The sequence below is a fragment of the Balaenoptera physalus genome, assembly GCF_965194825.1.
Source record: "Balaenoptera physalus genome assembly, chromosome: 2".
NCBI classification, from domain to species: Eukaryota; Metazoa; Chordata; class Mammalia; order Artiodactyla; family Balaenopteridae; genus Balaenoptera; species Balaenoptera physalus.
In genome coordinates this window covers 28,714,993-28,738,972 of record NC_138883.1, presented here as the reverse complement: position 1 = coordinate 28,738,972, position 23,980 = coordinate 28,714,993, and the positions used below count along the sequence as shown (strand labels likewise).

The window sequence follows — 23,980 nt, the reverse complement described above, 5'->3', positions numbered from 1 at the left end:
AACATTAATTGGATCTGAAACAGTTTCACCCTGCTGACGGCAGAGACCCTCAATACATTAGACCCAGGGTAAGAAGAGGTTTCTAATGGATCCACAACACTTGGGCAGGGAAAGAGCTGAACACAGAGTGACAGCTGCCTTGTTCACTGTCACTTCACACTACTCCTTGGAGGCACACCAGCATCTATTTGGAATTAGTTCCTGCAAAAGACAAGCTTCTCCTAGCTCTGGAAAAAGTTTCCCATGAGACTTTTCTAGACTTCTACTGTAAAAGTAATTTCAATCAGTGAAAAAATATCACCTGCCTTCTTGGTTGCCACCATACTGGTATTTCACACCCCCAAAGATCCACTCTGCTTCCAACCATCTTGGTAGACAGGCACTTCGGAAAGTGTGTCCATCAACTCCTGAAAAACCAGACCACAAAGTAAGAGGCAAGGGTGTGAGAGAGAAAGAGAGGATGGAAAGCAAGAAGTCAGTAAGGTTGAAAGGAATTATCAAGGTGGCTGGGCCTTAAAGTCACATGAAATTAGTTCCACGACTGCATCCTACGATGGGAATTCTGAACTCAGGGTTCATAGATGGGTTTTGTGGGGTTGGTGAACCCCCTGAAACTACAGGCAAACTTTCATGCTTATGTCCATTTGGCAGAGGGGTTGATGGCTTTCATCACATCTCAAATCTAAAACCTACAATGGAATAAGTTCCCTCCTTTCTAAAACAGGGAAAAAATACTGTTCTACTTTTCTCATTGATTGTTGTGAGGCTTAAATAAAATACACTTGAAAATGTAAACTCTGAAATGCTATATACTCATCACAATAATAGCTTACTGTGAACCACACACCATAAAAATTAAAATAAAGGCAAAATCTCTTTTAAGGTGAGGAAACGGGCACAAAAAGTTTAGCTAACTGGTCCCAAATTACAAGACTGGGACTGACCCTAGTTCTGCCTGACCCCAAAAGCTGAGCTCTTTACCCATCTACTGCCTATGAAGAAAGGAATGGAGTTGTTCAGTTATTCCACCTTGTAAGTGGACTGCTGCTACGTGCACCTCCCACGTAAAGCTAAGGGCTTGAGCAAGCTCCTGCCTTGAGTCTTGAATTTCTGCAGACACTTCAGCCTCCTGGCCACAGACCGTTCCCCCCTATACCAAGAGACTTCATGCCAGAAACGGCTAATAATATATACCAAAACATCTGACCTCATAAAGTAGAAAAGGAATTTGCCATTATGATGTCTATTATACAACATAGGCCTCTTACTTCAGCATAACCTTTCTGCCATAGAATCACTGCCAAGGTAGGGAAAAGGCAAGCTGAGTACTGGTGTCACTCTCACCATACCCCAACCAGCACACCCAGACGAACCTTCTGTCTCCAGGGCTCCCAGAGTTGTCAGTCTTGCAGCTTTCAATCCAAATCCCAAGTAACTGTAAAATACAGGATTGACTAATTTCATGTGATCCTGAATTCTCTAGCCTAAAGCTCCCTCTTCCAAAAGTAACATGGTTTCTCTGTCTTACTCTGGAGGGAAGAAAACCTTGTTCTCTGTGCTCTATTCATCTCGTGTGGACAACCAGCAGTAATTCTTGCACAGTTCAGATCAAGGCCACGCAGTAAGAACTTCCCACAGCTACGCTTTAAAGGCCAGAGACGGTGACACTTCCTAGGGTCCCACCCTGGGAACCATCCCCAGAAGAGATCTCATTATCTTAGCTCCCAGCCCAACTGTGATCAAATTCTAGGCTGGATTTTGAACATCTGAAGGTCAGCTTAAAAGGAGCTGACACAGAGCTTTGGCTGAACCTTCTCTGAGCATCCTCTCTCTGGAGAAAACTTGACTCATATTACTTTTACTCTTATATTACTTATCTTTTATTCTTTTATATTATTTTTTAAAATCTTACATTACTTTTTACTTTATTACTGTTATATGTTTTTGAGGACAAGAATGGAGAAACCTCTTGGGTCCCTTGGGCTTTGGTAAGCAGCTTAGGTTTCAGTTAACAGGCCTTCAGGGACTAGCAAAGACTTTGTAAGGCTGGTCAGATGCAATAATAGATGTGAAAATGTTTTGAAAAGTTAGGAGAATCATACAATGTGAAATATTATTATTCCTCCATGTCCCCCTCTTCACCTATGTGTATAGAGCTTATAAGTGCTGTTAAACATCTCAAAGGAAGTGAGGTAGCCTCTAGGGGTTTGTTCCAGGGTTTTCTGCAAAACAGAAAAAGCAAAAAGACTATTCAGGATCCCCAATTACCTGAAGATGTTATCACCACCATCCCTATCCCTCCCCCCAAAAAAATAAGAGATGAAGGAGAAGATTAAACAACTAAGCTCACAAGGCTTGAGGAATCAAAGGGACTCTGAACAGTGAGGGGAAGTTCGGTCAGTCATTAATTGACTCGACTCAGCCTGTTCGTGGTGGGGCTGCTGTCTGAAATGGGGCACCACTTTCTTAGCACCACGATATGCCTGCCAAGTGCGCTGGTAACCATACCTTCTTATGTATCTGACTCACCTCAAACTGTGGCAGGAACGTGATTTGGGTGGAGGCACCCCCCAGGTCCAGAGTCCCCACAGTCTCCTGGCTGTGGCCATGCAGCTGACCTGTGAATGAGAGCCAGCTCTGAACATCTTCTGTTTCCTGGACAGCGCAACACTCCTCTGTCTGCAATTTCTCTCCTGCTCTTGTCATATATTGGAGGAATTCTGTAAATACTCCACTGCTCTCCAGCCCCAAAGGCTGCCCGCAAATGCTAACCTAGAAGGACTCTTGCTGCAGCTGAGGCCTTGAAGGCAGGTAACAGACACTAACTTCCTGTCTTTCCTCCCCACCCTCCTTTTTATTAAACAAAAGAAAGAACAATACAAAGAGAAAAAAGGTATTTTTGCTCCCTGACCATGTGTGAAACCCAGTTAAGGTCTCAGATAAACTTGAGAATATATTACCTGTCAGAAAATTCACAGTAACCCAAGCTAATATGCCTAAAAAAGGAGAGAAAGACAAAGATTATATCCAGAGCATTTTTTACCCCCGTTCCCTAGCCCTATCTTTGCTCTTTTTCTCTCTATATTTCATGTCTAAAGCATACATTTCCCTCTCCCCATCTTTTCCATTTCCTGCTATCCCCTTCCTCCTTGCTTATTTGTTCTCCTTATTTATTCTCCTTACTTAGTTCCTTTTTCTTCAGCACCCCCATCCCTGTTCCCAGTTCCTTTAATCAGATCTTTTATTAACCCTGGCCCTCTCCCCCTAGAACATACATCAATACCTCTCTCACCTTCATAGGATCCATCCATGATGCTAACACTGTCATCTGGTACCAGGAAAGGTGACTTCTTGAAGATCTCTTTTACCTAGCAAAAAAAGAAAGAAATCTGGATTCCCTAAGGCAATAGAATAGATTTCCACATTTTGACTGTATCTTATAATGCTTAGAAAACTACACTCTTCATTTTCCCTAGATAAAATTTTAGCAGAACTCACTCCTTTTCCCTAAGAAACTAGAGAAGGAACTAGGCTAGAAATTATCGGTTTCGTGTAAAAAACAAAACTACCTCAAAGAGCAGAGCCTGGGCTTTCTTTTCTGGCAGTAAGCGCAGTCCCGCTGTTGCCCTCAGGACCACTGGCGTTCTCTTCCAGTGACTTCGAGGGATTGAGTCTTTGGCCACCTCTAAGAGTTCTTGAACAGTCTCAGCACCCTTCAAAAGAGATGATTCACGTATCCAGTGAACAGTTCATTTAGTGGAGCTTGTCTATTCCCTCAGCATGCTCTGGGAGAGTACCAGGAGTGAGGTGGCAGAGGGCTCCAACCCTTCTCTGCTCCATAGAGCAGAAACCTAGAGAAGTGGGCTTCTTTGAAGAAGGAGACGCAATTTCATTTTGATTAAGTTATAATAAAAATGATTTTTTTACAGTGTGGTCATTTTAATTGTTATTTTATCTCAAATAAAAATTAGCTTCACGGGGGAGTCCCCTGGTGGTCCAGTGGTTAGGGTTCGGTGCTCTCACTGCTGTGGCCCAGTTTCAATCCGCGGTTGGGGAACTGAGATCTCACAAGCAGCATGGCGCAGCCAAAAAAAAAAAAAAAAAAGAAAGAAAAGAAAAATGGTATCTGATATTAAAGAATTTCATATTCATTCACTAATAACAACATATTTTTAAAAATTAGCTTCAGGCCAGAAAGTTGGTATGGTGAAGGAAACAAGGCTTGGAGTTAGAAGACTTGATCGCTAGCCCTGTGACCTAACATAGGTCACTTGGCGCTCCTGGGGCTTGGTCTCCTCAGCTGTGAGATGGAGATACCATCATACAAAACTGTTGTATGCGTTAGATGAGGCAGACTGCGTGGAGCTGCCACAAAAATGCTAGCTGCAGCTGTTATTATGCTACTCCTTTTATGACTTCTACAAGGACAGAACACATCAGGTTCCATTTTTGCATTACCAGCACCTACCTGCATGGCACACAGCAGATGTTCAAATTATGATATGCTAAAAACCATTATTTTAAAGCCATTGTTTCTCTGAGTAAACATCTGTTCTGACAACACGCTGCCTCTTAATCATTACAATTATTAGCAACCACAACACAATTTTACTCTCCAAATGTCAAATCAGTTTCTAATAATGTGGTTGCTTTCAACAGCTCCTAATTTTCTAGCACATTTGCCATTTCATAACAGCAAGCTGAGAAAATAAACATCCTCTCGGTTCTTCAAGTTCAAGCCATTTTTAACATCAGGTGTTCCTTTGGTTAATGATTACACTTGTGACACTGAACACCACCTTTATATATGCTACCAAAGTTCAACATTCTGCCTTATTCTATTTTATATCATTGTGGCCTCTGACATGGGGTGTTGTATGTTGTGAGAGCTCAAATGTGAAATACAGTTATGACAGAACTCTACATTCATCTTCTATTACTGAAAATTTTTGTTGTCGTCGGTTTTGCCCAATTTTTAGAATATAAGCATGGTTCTGTGCTGTATAAGGGCACTCTGAAATGGAGTTCACTGGATCTATATTCCTTTAATTGCCGTGTGTATACCTCCTACCTTATAGAACTTCACAACCATTTTCTGCATCTACATTAATTGATGCAGTTGATGGCTTCAAATCAAAATCTTAAGCAGTAAATACAAAGAGCGCAGTTTCTTTTTCTTTTTTTAACATCTTTATTGGAGTATAATTGCTTTACAATGGTGTTAGTTTCTGCTTCATAACAAAGTGAATCAGCTATACATATACATATATCCCCATATCTCCTCCCTCTTGTGTCTCCCTCCCACCCTCCCTATCCCCTGCCTCTAGGTGGTCACAAAGCACCAAGCTGATCTCCCTGTGCTATGTGGCTGCTTCCCACTAGCTATCTATTTTGCATTCTGGTAGTTCTTGAAAGACAGTGTTATCCCTGCATGGCCACAATCTATTTTCACACCTCCTTCTACCTAAGCCCTGGTGAGCCTGGGGTGTACAATTACTGTTATCCAGGAGATTAGCTAGGACAGAAAACTGATCTCACACATGACCTCAATATCAGTAGTGAACAGCATGAGATATTTAACAGCAGTGGTGTGGTAAAGTTATCAAGGCATTTGAGAATCGAAACATCTAATTGTAAAAAACTCACCTGCTTAGGTTGATCTACAAAAGCAGAAAGTCCTGGATTCACAGAATCAAAAATTTCCCCTTCCAGAATCGGAAGCTGTCCTATGTTGTCCATGGAGCAAAACAGAAGAGAGATGGCTGATTATCAAAAGTTAGGCTGTTTCTGGACTTCCCTGGTGGCGCAGTGGTTAAGAACCCACATGCCAATGCAGGGGACACGGATTTGAGCCCTGGTTCAGGAAGATCCCACATGCCAAGGAGCAACTAAGCCCGTGCGCCACAACTACTGAGCCTGCGCTCTAGAGCCCGTGAGCCACAACTACTGAGCCCACGCGCCACAGCTACTGAAGCCCGTGCACCTACAACCCGTGCTCTGCAACAAAAGAAGCCACCGCAATGAGAAGCCCATGCACCGCAACGAAGAGTAGCCCCAGCTCGCTGCAACTAGAGAAAGCCCGCGCACAGCAACAAAGACCCAAGGCAACCAAAAATTAAAAAAAAAAAAAGTTATGCTGTTTCTGATTCTGGGCTCTGTATCATATTAACCTGCTACTTCCCCCCGCTATTCCAAGTCATCCCACCTGTGAGGAATGGCTTGCAGGAGTACTGGGTAGGGGGATAGAGGATGAAAAGTAATCACTGAGGGTCCCTCTGCCATTTCTCTGGTGGACACCTAGCTTCTACTCCTTTCCCTAGACTGTGTGTGTAACTTGAGGATAGAACACTGAATATTCAGAAAACGTTAATCTTCAGGGTCCCCTCATCCCCTTTCCAAGGATGGTAGTGATCTTTCTGTCAAGACCACTCTCAATATTCTGGACCCTGGAGTAACAGTCACCTTTAGAGAAAAGGAAAGACACATTACAGCTGTACTTCTTGGACACATGGGTTTCAGGCTACAGGCAGTCCAGATCTCTCTTAATTTCACACTGAATTAAACCATATGTGTTCAGTTATAGTCCAAAGTGTTCTCTGAAGAAAGACATTCAGTCGCTGTAAGATTCTGTAACTGACATCACACACTCTCAGCACATTTATTTCTGGGAGGAGTTGCTAAAGTATGGATTTGTTGACTCTGGTGAGGGTACCAGTTGCACGTACCTGGTAATTTCTGCACAAAGGTGTAAACATGAATTCGAGTTCCAGTGCTCCCTGCATCAAACATAATTCCATACAAGGTGCTGGCACTGACATTGATGGGGCACATGGAAGACAGGAAGACACCCTCAAACCAAGTCTGCTGGTCTCTGTGGAAGACAGTGCTGCAAACACAGGACACTACCAGCATGAAAAAGGCTGCCCCCTGGGAAATGGCCATTCTCTTCCAAGATGTAGTGAGTCTTTTGTTACAGAAGCAGTGCTGCTAACACACCTGCAGTGGCTTATAGGACAAAGACAGGCAAGGTTAGACCAACTGGCCTCTTTGTTTACACTTGTAAAAGAAGAAACACCCATTACAGAAATCCCACCCCTTTCCCTAAGCTGCTCCTTCTCTATTCCTAATACCCAGCACAACAAGCTACACCAGGGTGACATAGGCTCTTAGCACCTTTTCTGAAGGGTATCTGGTTGCAAAAGGACACTGGGATTTAAAATATATTTTCCCATGCTCTGCTTTTAATTGTAGGGTGGATCTCACATACTCAAAGGCTCTCTCTGCCACCCTGCTCCTAATGTTGAATCTAATTTTTTAATTTCCATTTTGACAATTTTGTCTTTAGATCATATACTAACACTTCCTCTCTCTTTCCCTCTCTTTCTTCTTCTTCTTTTTTTTTTTTTTGGCCGTGCTGTGTGGCTTGCAGGATCTTAGTTCCCTGACCAGGGATCAAACTGGTGCCCCCTGCAGTGGAAGTGTGTGGAGTCCTAACCACTGGACTGCCAGGGAATTCCCTCTTTCTTCTTTTTGATTGATAAACAGAAGCTTCAATTTCTGAATTAAAGTTATAAAGTTATAAAAAAGTTACAAAGTCCCTGGTATTGGGGTGTTCACAGCCTTTAAAAATCAGGCCACCTGTGACAACAATATGGCCAGTGGCTTGCACATTCAACCACATTTTAAGGAAATAAATCAACTTAATTCAAAAACACTTAACTAGACAATTACGGTTTTTAAAACATCCTTCACAGGTTAGGCCATGTTATCTCCATAAGAACTTAGAGCAGGTGGGCAAATTAAGACAGAGAGGCTCAATGACTTGTTGAAAGTCATGAAGCAGGTCAGTGGTGAGTTATGGCAAGTTACTGCCTGTATTTCTTAACATGTCCTTAGCAAGACAAAAAACTTGTAAGTGCTCAACACTGTTTGTTCTGGATTTGTATACCATGGTAGGTTGGGTACAAATGATGCAGAAAACCTAGAATGAGGTTACATGGAAAAATGTCTCCTGCATAGGCTGTATTTTCTCCTGGTATTAATGAAGAATGCCGTATCCATCCTCTAAGATTGAAGGCTTCCTTAATTGCCCTTTATGTACTTTGCTCAAAACAGTTTTGGGTCTTCTGATCCAGCTTTCACCTCTGAACTTCTTGTGTGAGTCATAGCTACTAGTTAAACAAGATCTAATTCCAAAGTCCCCATTCCCAGTCCCCAAATCTCTAACAGAATACTTGGTATATTTGGAGTACAGATTGAGGATCCTTAATCATTCTCAGGTTTGTTGATCTCCCAGGGTTCACTTTATCCAAATGCCTCCCTTCCCAGGTGACATATCATATAAAATAAAGCTAATTAAATAAAGTTCATTGCATTTGGAATGTAAAACTATTTAAAATAACTAGAGTTGTTCTGAAGTACCTCAAAGGCAGAGTTAGAATTATCAGTTTGAGCACTCTTCAAGGCTGAACTTCTGCCGTTAAGAATGAGAGCTATTGGTTAAGGAAAGGAAAACTTAGAATCTCAAACAAAGGAAGCTCATCTCAGGAAATCAACCACTGCAACAGGGCAGCTGCCTGACCAGATTCATACTCACATCTTAAATCACTCCCTTTGGTGGATTCTTCTTTTACAGCAACTAGGCTGGTCATGTAGATCAATCTAAAGAACTGAAAAAAAACAACCTTTCAGATTCTGAGTATTAACAGATCATTGCCCTGTTCAAAGCTCAAACCATGTTCCACATTCTCAGGAAGTGTATTTAGGGGCTCTCCAGTCACCAGCCTGCTTCCATCACTATGACTGATTCCACAGCAACTTCTTCAGGGCTCACTCATATTTTCTCTATTATTGTGGTTTCTGAAAAAAAACTGCTCCAGCTTCTGTTTCCATTAAGCAAACATTTGTTTTCTTCCAAAAGAAATTTCAAGGAGAAAAAAAAATGCATAATAGGTATCTGTTTTCATGAAGTGAAAACTGCAGAGTCATACCAGGCGTTCAGTGTAAACTAAACAGTAGATTTTAGAAAAAGCAAAGGATGAACACATAAAACGCACCTTCTGCTCTGAACCCTTACCTTCTAACACCACTTCCAATCTCATTTTTCTTTAAGATTAGCTACTTCAAGGATGGTATTAGAAAGGCTTACAACTTAGAGCACATATAAAGGTGCACTATTTTACATGACACAGCCCACAAGGCTTGCTCAAATGTCCCCTTCTCAGAGAGTCCTTCCTTGTCTACTATATTTAACATCGCAACCCACCTGGTCACATGTACGTCTTCTACCTTCCTTCCCTGTTTATTTTTCTCCACAGCATTTCTCACCTTCTAATACACTATATAATTTAATACTGGCACATAGTAGGTGTTCAATATATACCCTGAAGGGATGAACAGTGATCCAGTGACCCAGGGACTGTATCTCATCCATTTAGTAAGAATATAATAGCTGACTTCTTTCCAAAAGGAGATTAACTACCCACCCATGGGAAGATCATGATTCCAAACTTCAAAGGATGGATTGTTTCTCCCAATGTGTTAATTATATACAAAGTTTTATATGCTACGCAAAATAATGTACATAGACTGGAGAGTATATATCAGTATATTTAAATCCACTCCTTTCAGAATTGGTCTTCTCAATCTCTCTGGCTATCTCCTTATTCACCCCTAATAAAGCCCTCTCTTCAATTCTTTTGAGACTTTGGTGCCAGCTAGGGTTTGTCACTATGCCCATCTCCTTCTAAGGTCTTCTCAGTGCATCTTTGTCTCTGTAGTAAACACCAGTCCTTCCCCCTCAGCCTCCCCAGAGCATCACACTCTGGATTCCCTTCTTCCATGTCACCCAGAGCTTGAGTCCACAATCCCACAGGACACGGGCCCCACCTGTGTGCTCACCTGCTCGTGTCTGCCCGATCTCTGTGAATCGTTGCTTTCACTGTTGGTTGCCTTTTGCTCTTTGCTCCTATTTCAGCCTATTTCAAGCTAGCTTCGTGAATCACATTCACCTTTGTGCTAGTTTGCAACTAACACATGGCATTCTGCTAACTCACTCCCTTTTGTATCCTTCATTCCTCCCTTAACCACCTTTTTTCTGAGTATACATGATTGTCTGGTTCATCTACTTTTATAATAGTTAAGTGCCAACTGGTAGAATTACTGCCTATAGGGCTGAAGTTGCTGAGGAACTGAATTCTGTGTGGTTTTTACACAGGAGATCATAATTAATGTTTTTACAACATTATTTAATAATGCTATGTTTACAATTAAAAATATGTAACCATGTAAGAATATTATTGATTCATGTTTTTACAACATTAGCCCAATAGTAGAGAAGTGAACAGCACTCCTCAATAGCTTCCATCCTTGAGATGAACTTAGAAGGCTGGCATTGAATTGTCTAATTAATAAGCATCACTTAGTTTCTAATATATACCAGACACTGTGCTAGCTTCTAGATACAAAAGAGAATTCAAATATAGGCCCAGCTCTTGAGATCTCAGCTTACTAGAAGAAACAGACAAACCAACAGCTATAATGTAGTGTGGCAAGTTCTCTGACAGAACCAGGCACAGGGTATGACAGGAATGGACATAAGGGACAAGTAACTCATCTTAGAAGGAGAAGGATGGAGGTGGAAGGGAGTGGGAGGCTTTTTAAGGGACGAGACGCATAACCTGAGTCCTGAATCAGAGACAGGAATTACCCTGGGGAAGTGACACAGGAGAACCTTGAGAACTTCAAATATTAAGAGTTCAGTATGGCTGGAATGTAGAGGTGTACCAGAATAAAGAGGACAGGTGTGAGAAACCATTGTTCTGGAGGCATCAAATCAGATTTCCAAATGAGTGGACTTGTTTCCCTTATACAGTTCCATGGTGACACCTGACAGTTATTTATGGCTTTCTATTCCCTCCTTAAGCAAATATCAATATTGACTGACCTGAATAAAATGACAGTACTTCCCAACAGTGTAAAATAATGGAATGAGAGAGGTGACTAGAAAGGTCTACCAAAACATCTGAAAACACTGAAATGTAAAAGCTCCCACTGCCGGGCTTCCCTGGTGGCGCAGTGGTTGAGAATCTGCCTGCCAATGCAGGGGACACGGGTTCGAGCCCTGGTCTGGGAAGATCCCACATGCCGCGGAGTGACTAGGCCCGTGAGCCACAATTGCTGAGCCTGCGCGTCTGGAGCCTGTGCTTCGCAACAAGAGAGGCCTTCGCACCGCGATGAAGAGTGGCCCCCACTTGCTGCAACTGGAGAAAGCCCTCGCACGGAAACGAAGACCCAACACAGCCATAAATAAATAAATAAATAAATAAAATTTAAAAAAAAAATCCCTAAAAGGTGTTTGTCTGAGAAAGCACTTAAAAAAAAAAAAAGCTCCCACTGCCAATTCTTCTGAGTTCCACAGCATAGCTGGCTTTAACAAAGTTAAAAATTAAACATAAAGCAAGTTTAAAATGTAACTAGAATGAAATTTTTAAACAATAAGCTGAACCATGGGAATGGATTAGCCAAAACACCCAGAGCATAAGTTAGCCAAGCAAAGTAAAACCAAGGTTGGTCTAATAAGGTAAGTCTGGGACAGATTTCAGCACGGTAAGCAATGCCTCATTTGAGGATGTAACTTAGGACTTACACACCCGATACCAAGGGCCAGAGCCCCGGAACACGTTGCTATTTGAAGGGTGTATAGGTGAAGGTACATAATATCTTTTGTATTTCTAAAGCCAAGTACTGAGCCGGGAACATGTCAGACATCAGGAAATGCATCCTAAATGGACTTGGTACAACTGGGCTAACGGTACCTGCAGACAGGAGCGCCGGGGCAGGGAGCACCCTCTTCCCCAGTGTCTTACTCTGGCTATGTAGCACATCCACAGCTCCTATTTCCCCTCCAAAGCAGCCTACAGGAGTGCTATTCTAGGAAGTCTATTTACTCACATATTCATTCGTTCATTTAGCCGTTCCAGAAATTATCAGTTGCCTAGTGCTACTTATAAGTACAGCAGGCAAAGATGAATCATCTTAGACCTGCCCTTTAAGAGACTACTGTAGGGCTTCCCTGGTGGCGCAGTGGTTAAGAATCCGCCTGCCAATGCAGGGGACCTGGGTTCGAGCCCTGGTCCGGGAAGATCCCACATGCTGCGGAGCAACTAAGCCCGTGTGCCACAACTACTGAGCCTGCGCTCTAGAGCCCATGAGCCACAACTACTGAGCCCGTGTGCCACAACTACTGAGCCCACGTGCTGCAACTACTGAGCCCACGTGCCACGATTACTGAAGCCCACGCACCCAGAGCCCGTGCTCCTCAACAAGAGAAGCCACCGCAATGAGAAGCCTGCGCACCGCAGCGAAGAGTAGCCCCCGCTCATCGCAACTAAAGAAAGCCCGCGTGCAGCAACGAAGACCCAATGCAGCCAAAAATAAATAAATTAATTAATTAAAAAAAAAAGAGAGACTACACTAAACAGGAAAAAAATACATGTCCATTTAATTACCTTTGTAAAGTTAAAATGTGACAAGTACCACAGTTCCATGCTCTGAGATTTCAAAGCAGGGAGAGATTACTTCCAGCTGGGATGATCAGAGAAGGCCTTGTGAAAGCGGTGGCATTTGAGGAGGGTACTGAAGAGGGGAATTAGGGACAGGAGAGGAGCGCTTTTCAGGAAAAAGAAATAATATGAATCAAGACACGGATGTAGAAAGGGGATGGGGGGAACCCCAAGGGATAGTAAACAGAGCAGTTTGACTAATTGTAGTAGAAAATAAAATTGTAAACGCAAACTGAGGTCAGATAGTACAACACACCAAATACTCAGCTAAGGAATTTAGACTTTACTTTGCAGGCGATGGGAAGCCATTGAAAATTTTGAGCAAGGGAGTGCCACAAATATGAATCTGGCAGTTACATGCAAGAAGGATTAGGGTGGGGAGCCTTGGTAGGTTCCACTCACTTGTCTAATTCTACAACTGTTTACTGGTGCCTACGAAGTACTAGGTGCCAGAGAATTAAACGTGAATAAACAGACTTTTTAATTCAAGATGCTCAGTGTGGCAGAGGTGACAGATACATATACAAATAACCACATCTTTTAAAGTTAATAACAAAAATGCTAAAGGAGCCCAAAGCACAGATGACTAACTCTACCTAGAGGATTAGAAAAGGCATTGAGATGACATTCAAACTGATTATGCAAAAATGAGCAGAAGTACCTACATAAATAATAGAGACATGCGGACAAAGAGCAGAGGGACTATAAAAAGATGAAAACAGACGGCAGGGAAATTATGGATAGTCTGATTTCATTTTTAAATTTCCTCAAGAATTTTCTGTCATATGGATTTGAGAAACAAAATGAAAACAAAAAAATAGAAGATTAGAGGGGAAGAGGTATAAGAAGGTTAGCATTTAATGCAGAGGAAAGACTGAGGCCAAAGGAACACAATCTGAGGTAATAATAATAATAGCAGTTATTATTTATTGAGATCTTAATATCTGCCAAGCACTATGTGAAGTATTTTACATGGATTATCTCATTTAATCTCACAATACCACCCTGTGAGGTAGTTCTATTATTAACATCCCCATTCTAGAAATAAGAAAACTGAGGCTTAAGTAATTTAAGACCACACAGTAGATAAGTGAAAAGAGCCAGAAATCAAACCCAGATGGTCTAATTCCAGAGCCCACAGTTTTAATTCCTAGGTCACAGGAAAGGTCAGCCAGTGTGGTCCTAGGGAAAGGTAGCTATGGGGGTGGGGAAGACAGTTCAGAGGAGAGAAAAATGGTCAAAGACTGGCATCAGATGTGAAAGTCTTACAGTAGCTTGATCTCTTTCCTGTGCATGACCAAGAGCTTTTGATCTGTTTCCTGCTGGTCTACCTTTATTACATTTCCAGAATCTGATCATTTCTGACCACTTCCACCACCACTGCCTTGGCCGGAGCCGCCATCATCTGTCATGTGATTTACTCTAATATTGTCCCAATAGATCTCTCCTTTTACCCTGACTCCCCTAGAGTCTATCTTTAACAAGCAACTAAAGTCATCCTTTTAAAATATAAGTTAGAGCATGTCTCTCTTCTGCCAAGTCCAGCAATGACTTCCCATTTCCCTCAAAGTAGCAAGGTCCAAACAATAGCCTTCACGGATCCACCTGCTCTGCCTCCTACCCCATTACCTCTCTGACCTCATCTACTAACAGTTTTCACCTCACTCACCCCACCCACACTCTGTGCTTAAATGTCACACATGCTCCTGCCTTATGGCCTTTGCTCTAGCTGTCCCCACTGTCTGGAACAATCTTTTCCCATATATCCACTTGATGAATTCCTGCAACTCCTTCATATCATTGTTCAGATGCCGCTTCCGTATAGGGGCCTATCTTTACTACTCTAACTACTCTCCCTCACTGTCCCCTACCTCCATCTGCTTTCTCAATCCCCCTTACACTGGTCTACTTTTTTTCTCCACACCACTTATCAATTCTAACATACTAGAGAGATTATTTACTATGCTTACTATCTGCGTTTCTCTGATAGAATATAAGCTCCTTGAGAGCAGAAATCTTTTTTTGTTTTGATGTAGCCCAAGCACCTAGAAGAGTGTCCATCCAGGAAGGTGCTCAACGAGAAGTGACAATAGGAATAAAGTGCAAAGTGACATAAAACGGGAGAATACTTTCATAAATAGTTAAATTTTTAAGAGAGAATATAATGATTAATGAATACCTATTCAATTTGTTTTAGGAGAAGCTATAATTTTCTTTTTCTGAATCTATTAGTTCTATAGCTAAATTCAATCTCTCTAACCAAACATATTCAACTGTTAAAACTGTGATAAAGTGATTTTCCAAAAAAAATCTAAAAGATAGTAAACACTGTTTACATTGTCCAAATTCTCTTCTACATATCAAACCAATAAATATTTTAGGATACTGTACCTTAGTTATCTATTGCTGTACAACAAATAACCCCCAAACTTAGTTGCTTAGAATGACAATAAATATTTATTATCTCATAGTTTCTATAGTTCAGGAATTTGGAAGAGGCTTAATTTGACAGTTCTGGCTCAGGGTCTCTCATGATACTGTAGTCAAGATGCAGGCTGGGGCTGCAGTCATCTGAAGGCTTGGATAAGGCTGAGGACCAATCTCCAAGATGGCTCACTCAATGGTTGGCAAGCTGATCTTGGCTGTTGGAAAAAAGTCTCAGTTGCTTCCCACATGGACTCTCTATAGAGCCTTAAATGTCTTCACAATGTGCTGGATGCCTTCCTCCAGAGTGGGCAATCCAAGAGAGAGCAATGCAGAAGCAGCAATGCTTTGTATGACCCTTCAGGTCATACACTATCATTTTCCCCATATTCCATTGGTCATACAGACCAATGCTGATGAAATGTGCAAGAGGACTACACAAGGGCACAAATACTAGGAGGTGAGGATCAATGGGGCCATCTTGGAGGCTGGCTACTGCCAGTTATAACCAGTTGTATAGTATTTTGTATTCAGCTTTTTCTTTCCAGTTTATATATATTCCTATTAACACAACTCACATACTTCTTGCTTTAGAAACTATATGTTATTCCAATGATATTAACTCTTTTTTATAAATTTATTTATTTATTTATATTTTATTTTTGGCTGTGTTGGGTCTTCGTTGCTGTGTGCGGGCTTTCTCTAGTTGCAGCGAGCAGGGGCTACTCTTCGTTGTGGTGCACAGGCTTCTCATTACGGTGGCTTCTCTTTGTTGCAGAGCACAGGCTCTAGGCGTGTAGGCTTCAGTAGTTGTGGCTCACGGGCTCTAGAGTGCAGGCTCAGTAGTTGGGGCGCATGGGGTTAGTTGGTCCACGGCATGTGGGATCTTCCTGGACCAGGGCTCGAACCCGTGTCCCCTGCATTGGCAGGAGGATTCTTAACCACTGTGCCACCAGGGAAGTCCCTCCAATGATATTAACTCTTAAAAATTAAAAATGTCATAGACTTTTAACTGCTCTGAAAATATCACATCCCACCACTTGAAGCCATTCAGTTTTTCTGTTACAGTCCCAATATTTTACTTAAGGAAAAGAATTAAAGTCAGAAAAACTACAACTCAAACAATGTCCTGCTTGTTTCTAAGAGTGAAAATGAGTTTAAATACTTCAAATAAAAGTCAGATAATTTTAGAAAAGAGTAGGAAGAAAAGAAGTGAGTCATTACAGATTACAGACATCAGTTAATAACTGAATAATAAAAATTAAATACTAAATCAAGTAAGATATAGAGTGAAAATATATTAACAGAATAGCAACTTTCTTCATGCTACATACAGAAAAAAAATTCTAATACAATGGTAGCATTAATAATTAATACTTAGGAATCTGCCTGCCAATGCAGGAGACCTGGGTTCGAGCGCTGGTCTGGGAAGATCCCACATGCCATGGAGCAACTAAGCCTGTGTGCCACAACTACTGAGCCTGCGCTCTAGAACCTGTGCGCCACAACTACTGAGCCCGCGTGCCACAACTACTGCAAGCCCGCATGCCTAGAGCCTGTGCTCCACAACGAAGAGAAGCCACCACAATGAGAAGCCTGCACACCGCAACAAAGAGTAGCCCCCGCTCGCCGCAACTAGAGAAAGCCCACGCACAGCAACGAAGACCCAAAGCAGCCAATAAATAAATAAATAAAAATAATTACTTAGGTACTGAAGAGATATTTGGTAGAAAGGGATAAGACTGACAACTGGCACAGATTTGAAAACCACTGAACAATTTTATAACAAGCATTTTTCAAATATTAACTAGATAAAAAAAGGTTTATTAAAAAAACCAACTTTTATTAGATTGTTGCCAAGAAGCTATGATAAGACCTGTGAGCATGGAAACTACAGGGGAGAGATAGAACAGGAAGAAGAATTTCCCAATAATATGAGCTGTCTCAGGTGGGGAGAGGAGAATTCTTGCCCCAAGGGCTCAGCCCAAATCTGATCACATTGTTCAAGTGGATTCACAAATGAGAAGGCTGGTTGAATGAGATTTCTTTCAAGGTCCCTTCAACACTAAGATCAAATACTCTCTCAGTAAAGGAATTGGAATTGGTAGTTACCAACAAATATAAACAGATTACTTCTTTCAGTACTTTATTCCACTTTAATAAAAACATCATTAGACATTTGTCAAGAAGGCCCACTCTGTACAATGAACCATCTGAGTCTTATACTGAAATGAGGTCAGGCAGTGCATGATTTCATTGTTCATTGTTTCAGGCTTGACTTAGCTACAATAATCATCGCATAGGGAAAGCTGTTGTTACTGCTGCCTCGCTTTCCTCACAAGTCACAAGGCCTTTTCTTCCCTATTCATTAAAAGTAGAAAGTCCTTTAGGTAAGAAGATACTATTAATCAGGAAGGGATTAATATTGCCCCAATGAGCAAATATAATGAAAATCTAAGGTGATAAACTATCTCTGCCTCCAAACCCATATCCACCATGGGAGGCACTTATTTGCAGAAGAGGAATTGCAAGGATTAGTGCCATGTGTCACTGTTTATACTGGAGTTTGTGGGAAGAGAAGTGAAAACATATTTTCCCTTTCTTGTTATCAACTGAAAAACAGCTACTCCTTCAAACATGTTGAATCAGTATGAAAGACTTGAGAAAGGCAAATATTACAATGATACCTCATGTATAAAGCAAGGAATAGGGGCGCCCGTACATTTCCTCAAATGTGTCTCTTTTAAAAAACATTTATTTATTTATTTATTTTGGCTGCACCAGCTCTTAGTTGCGGCACGCAGGATCTTCATTGCTGCAGGGGGTATCTTTTAGTTGAGGCATGCAGACTCTTAGTTGCGGCGTGTATGTGGGATCTAGTTCCCCGACCAGGGATCAAACCTGGCCCCCCTGCATTGGGAGCGCCGAGTCTTACCCACTGGATCACCAGGGAAGTCCCTCAAATATGTCTTTACAATATTTCTTCTCTAAATACCATAACATTTTTATTTTAATAGTGTTTGGTAAAAATGTTTCTAAAGTGACATATTTTATTTATGGTTCAGAATTATGATTATGATCATCAGCTATATTTTTCTGTAAACTTGGGATGCCTTCAGGGACTATAGGTCTGTAGGACTGTTTGCCCTTCTGCCAACTAATAGTCGCAGATTGTTATACTTTTTGAGCTAGTTTTCCTTGACATCATACTATTTATTATCGCTGATCAGTGTTGTCATGTGCCTGACTCCTTCAATAAGCTGCCATCATCTAATTTAAAAAAATCTTTTGTGGGATATGAACCAGAGAGCCATAATCATTAGACTTTTATGTCAACTTATACAAATGAGGGCCTCTCCAACAAATAAGGGTTGTGGAATCTGTGACAGCTTTTACTGGCTCATTGACCCCTTTGCATTTACTATGAGCTCTCAGCTAGGAATAAGAAAGCATAAATCTGACCTATGGAAAAGTAGGGTATTACTTTATATAGGTTACTTACCAATATCTTCTTTTCCTTCTAGGCTTTCCGCTTTGTTTCCTTCAACTAATGTATCACTTTTTCAACCTATAGAAGATGGACACGGATACTCATAAGACCAAAGTTCTCTTTTTTTCTCTCTTGTCAGTATGCCTATTTTTGATTCAATTATCTCCTTTTGCATTTCTGTTTCCAATCTATTCAGGCTCTGGAAAGCAGATCACCAAGTTAATCTCTTGACTTGTAGTCTAGTACTCTTGGGCTCTTTCTCCTCTTTCACATTTTCTTTTTTTTTAAATTTTATTTATTTATTTATTTATTTATTTATTTATTTATTTATTTATTTATTTATTTTTGGCTGTGTTGGGTCTTCGTTTCTGTGCGAGGGCTTTCTCTAGTTGCGGCAAGTGGGGGCCACTCTTCATCGCGGTGCGCGGGCCTCTCACTATCGTGACCTCTCTTGTTGCGGAGCACAGGCTCCAGACGCGCAGGCTCAGTAGTTGTGGCTCACGGGCCTAGTTGCTCTGCGGCATGTGGGATCTTCCCAGACCAGGGCTCGAACCCGTGTCCCATGCATTGGCAGGCAGATTCTCAACCACTGCGCCACCAGGGAAGCCCTCACAATTTATTTTCAAACTACAACTGCAGCCATTCTTTTTTTTTTTTTTTTAATTATTTGTACTGCTTTTTTGTTTTAAATTTATTATTTATTTATTATTTATTTTTGGCTGTGTTGGGTCTTCGTTTCTGTGCGAGGGCTTTCTCTAGTTGCGGCAAGCGGGGGCCACTCTTCATCGCGATGCGCGGGCCTCTCACTATCGCGGTCTCTCTTGTTGTGGAGCACAGGCTCCAGACGCGCAGGCTCAGTAGTTGTGACTCACGGGCCTAGTTGCTCCGCGGCATGTGGGATCTTCCCAGACCAGGGCTCGAACCCGTGTCCCCTGCGTTGGCAGGCAGATTCTCAACCACTGCGCCACCAGGGAAGCCCAACTGCAGCCATTCTAATAAAATCACTTGTTTACAAAATCAGCAATAACAAGGGGAGGCAAGGCACACTCCTTCTGAAAGCTAGAGTACATTTCTGTGTAAATGTATGTGTGTACATGTATTGGGGGGCAGTGATTAAAGAGCTAATCCATAAACAAAGTACATAAGTTTATGCACTTTGTGAGGTCTTTTTTTGGCGTGAAGAACTCAAATACCAGTTGTGTGTTCCACAATGTGATCGAGAGTGGCACTATTACATAATGAGTATGTGGTTAAAAGGAACTAAGCCAATCCCAGTCCTAGGTACATATCCACAAGATTAAAAACAGGGACTCAAATAGATATTTCTATACCAATGTTCACTGCAGCATTATTCACAACAGTCAGAAGTGGCAAAAGCCCAAGTGTCCATCAACAGATGCATAGATAAATAATATAGTATACACAAATACAATGGAATATTATTTAGCTACAAAAAAGAAGTTCTAATACATGCTACGACATTGATGAACCTTGAAAATGTTACGCTAAGACACACACAAAAAATATGATTCCACTTACATGAAATATCTAGAATAAGCAAATTCACAGAGACAGAAAGTAGATTAGAGTTTACCAGGGGCTGGGATGAGGGGAGAATGGCAGTTATTGCTTAACAGGTCCACGGTTTTTGTTTGGGGTGATGAAAAAGTTTTGCAAATAGATAGTAGTGATAGTTGTACAACACTGAGTATATAATTAATACCACTGAATTGTATACTTAGAATGGTTAAAATGACAATTTTTATGTTATATATATTTTACCACAGTTAAAAAAATTTTTTCTTTAAAAGCAGAGGGAACCAAGCACTGCAAACATAAGCTCATAAGAGGAAAAACTTTGGCTACTATCTCAACAGAGCAACAGTTATGACAATGTTCATCCCTGAACTACCTCATGAGCCAATTATGACTTAAATTCTGAAGGGTGGTACTGATACTCAGAAAATGTCTTTGAGCATCTGAGTTTATATAGTATCTTCTATTCTCCCAGAAAGAGAAAGTTAAACTTACCAATGCAACATAAACCTGAAAATTATACATTTAAGAGAGGATGTGAACAATGTTATAAATTCTAACTATAGGGCCTCCAAAGCAAACATTTTCAAGAAAGGTCTTCTTACATTTTGTTTACAACTTCAATGCTTCTCCAGGTATTCCCTTGGTATCCTAGGATGGAATGAGTGGTATCTACCCCTAAGCATGCAATCTTGACAACATTTCTATTAAATTTTCCTTTTAAAAACACTCATATTGTGTATATGCTAATACACTGAACTCAAAACAAGAGACACCTAAAACTGGCATCTCCAAACATCTCCCTTCCTCCATGCCCCTGCCCCATACAGAGAGGGTTAAATGGATTCTCTAATATCCTGTCTTTGTTAATGGCACCACAAACTTCCTAATTCACAACTCAAAATCTTCATCATCTTTGAATTCTCCTCTCTCATGCCCAATCTCTTATCAAGGATTGATGATTTTTGCTTTGCAATATCTTTCCCATCTCTTTCTTCCCCCTAGCCTCTTGCCGATATCTAAAGTCTGGCCTGTATTACTTCAGACTTGGACTGCTATAGCCTCTTAACTGGTCTTCCAGTAACCAATGTCTCTCTTCTCAAATTCATACGTTACTGTCTTCCTAAATACTACTTTCATCATTTTCTCACTAGACTGTAATCCCATATCATGGCAGGGATTCATTCATCTTTGAGAACATTGCATAACCTGGCATATGCAATGGTTAGTTAATTCATCAATGTTTGTTGAATGAATTAATGAATATATAAGTCACATCACTTTCCTTCTGAAAACTTTCATCAATTTCCCACTGTCCATAACAGAAGTTACAAACTCAAATACTGAAATACCTACTGGGGCCAGGCAGAAAATGTAAGTAAGTAAAGGTGTGTGTAATCAACAGGAAGTTGTGGGGACTGTGTAAAGTGGAAAGCACATGTCCCATCCTGTCCCATCTAAAGGGTAAGTTGCTTGCTGTTCCCACAAATTGCTGCCATGATGAAATACAGGCTCAGTACTGCCAGGTCTTCTGATTTTTCAAAATAAGCTAAAAGCACAGATTTCTATGTAGAATCTGGTTTTTTAAATAGTGACAACTAATTCTATTAAAAAAACAAAAACAAAACTCAAAAAACCACCGTGCAGGCCAAACAAAACATATCTATGGGCCAAATCCAGCTCTCAAGTTTCAAGTTGGTGACTCTGCTCTGTAGGATTAAAAGACAAACTTCTTGACTAACATTCTAAGTCCTTCTAAGTCCCAGGCTACCTTAACCAAAGTTTTTTGCCCACTACTTTCATACAAGAACCCTTTGCTCTAAGCACACATCAGAGCCACCTGGAGGGCTTGTTAAAACATAGATTGCTGGGGTACTTCCCTGGTGGTCCAGTGGCTAAGACTCTGCACTCCCAATGCAGCGGGCCCAGGTTCAATCCCTGGTCAGGGAACTAGATCCCACATGCCGCCAAGTAAAGATTCTGCACACTGCAACGAAGATCCTACGTGCTGCAACTAAGACCCGGCACAGCCAAATAAATAAATAAATATTTAAAAACAACAACAACAACAAAAAAACATAGATTGCTGGGCTTCACTGTCAGCATTTCCAATTCAATAGGTCTCAAGTTGGGACTGAGAATCTGCATTTCTAACAAGTTACCAGATGATGCTGATACTACTGGTGCGTGGACCACACTTCGGGAACTGTTGCTCTAGTTAAATTACTCCTTGTCTCAAGCACACACTGATTTTGCTCATTTGTTCTACCTTACCAGAAAGCCTTCCCTTTTACTTTCAGCCTACCTCCTCCCGTAAACTTTCTGACAGTCTTTCATGCCTCCAAATTCCTGTAGCACTTAGGGTCCATACCATCTCCGCTTTATCCATCACTGCTTGGTGATTTTTATTGTTAACTGTTTGTGCATAGCTTCCAATGAGGAAGCTATGTGTATTGTGTATTCTCAGAGGTCAATGTCCAGGTCAGCACCTTATACACCTGACTGTAAGCCACTTGAAGGCAGGGCCCTGTCTTGTCTCCCACTGTACCCCTCAAGCTATCAGAGCCTGGTATTCAGTTGGTACTGTACCTACTAAACATTTCTTAAATGAATGAACATTTGACAGATCCATGAAATGAAAAGTGCAGATAAGCAGGCTTGAAATTTGGGTATATAACTTTTTTTTTCTCTTTAACTTATTTATTTATTATTTATTTGGCTGCGTCGGGTCTCAGTTGCGGCACGCGGGATCTTTGCTGCAGCACAGGCTCTTCATTGCAGCATGCGGGATTCTCTCTAGTTGCGGCACAGGGTCTCCAGAGCACGTGGGCTCAGCAGCTGTGGCGCATGGGCTTAGCTGCCTTGCGGCACGTGGGATCTTAGTTCCCCGACCGGGGATCGAACCTGCGTCCCCTGCATTGGAATGCAGATTCTTAACCACTGGACCAACAGGGAAGTTCCGGTATATAACTTTTCTTAAAGAACTGACTTTAAGGGGAGAAAGCGGTTGGGGGGGTGGTGGTGGTGGCATGAATTGGGAGACTGGGATTGACGTGTATACACTGATATGTATAAAATGGATGACTAATAAGAACCTGCTGTAGAAAAAAATAAATAAAATAAAATTCAAAAAAAACCACCTGACTTTAAGTCCTGTGTAATGGTTTTGTCAGAAAGGACAACTAATAAAAATTGAATATTTTGCAAATAAATTGCCAACAGACAATAATCTGTGGTAACAGATTCTGTATATAAGTAAAACAGTGAATGTTAAACTGATTTGAAAATTTGTAAGATTAAATCCTTTATCTCCAGGATTCCTTATCCTCTGTAGGGATGTGAACTAGTCATTATATTGTTAGGGGAACCACTGACTGAAACCGCCCACCCCGGCCAGGCACCACAGTAACCATTTGCATGAGTTATCTTGCGACAGGAGGTCCTGGTAAGGAATGCAGAACTAACAAGCCACCACAAACTGGAAGAATTCGGGAAAGGTCAAAAGAAGAGAGGAGACACCAGTCCATATGTCCTACCAACCTCCCAGAATCCTCCTCACTGGAATCCATCTTGGCTGAGTGATGCATGTGCCACCAGGAAGGACGCTGAGTCAGAGTGATTGGCCAGAGACAACCCAGAAACTAACCCCATTACCATAAAACCTGAGACTGTGAGCCACGTGGCACAGCAGTTTTCCTGGGTTCCCTTACCCTCCTGCTCTCCACCCGGGTGCCCCTTCCAAATAAAGTCTCTTGCTTTGGCAGCACGTGTGTCTCCTCAGACAATTCATTTCTGAGTGTTAGACAAGAGCCCACTCTCGGGGACTGGAAGGCGTCCCCCTTCCTGCAACAATATCACAAGATGATAGCTATTTAATAGAATTCTATATTTGTACCACATGTAATGAAAAAGTAGGATGAAAGTAACTCTCCATGATATTCAGAAATATTGATCCGTCTCCTTCAGA

General features: G+C 41.4%; 1 protein-coding gene across 6 annotated transcripts in view; it reads right to left on the bottom strand.

Annotated features, from left to right (window-relative positions):
- ENTPD5 (ectonucleoside triphosphate diphosphohydrolase 5 (inactive)) overlaps positions 1-23,980 on the bottom strand; it is a 33,846-nt gene that overhangs the window by 6,268 nt on the left and 3,598 nt on the right. For 2 of the 6 annotated variants that reach the window (XM_082451812.1, XM_082451810.1), the window contains 10 exons: positions 8,597-8,669; positions 6,726-7,005; positions 5,647-5,726; positions 3,570-3,713; positions 3,293-3,368; positions 2,961-2,996; positions 2,530-2,618; positions 2,143-2,222; positions 1,374-1,435; positions 306-407 (listed from right to left, as the gene is read on the bottom strand). In XM_082451812.1, coding sequence (XP_082307938.1) covers positions 306-407; positions 1,374-1,435; positions 2,143-2,222; positions 2,530-2,618; positions 2,961-2,996; positions 3,293-3,368; positions 3,570-3,713; positions 5,647-5,726; positions 6,726-6,942 — 886 coding nt within the window. In that variant the 5' untranslated portion in view covers positions 6,943-7,005; positions 8,597-8,669. Of the gene's footprint in view, positions 1-305; positions 408-1,373; positions 1,436-2,142; positions 2,223-2,529; positions 2,619-2,960; positions 2,997-3,292; positions 3,369-3,569; positions 3,714-5,646; positions 5,727-6,725; positions 7,006-8,421; positions 8,493-8,596; positions 8,670-9,900; positions 11,218-18,489; positions 18,556-23,980 lie in introns of those variants that run through there. The other 4 variants (XM_082451813.1, XM_082451811.1, XM_082451814.1 and 1 more) reach the window with 4 other exon arrangements.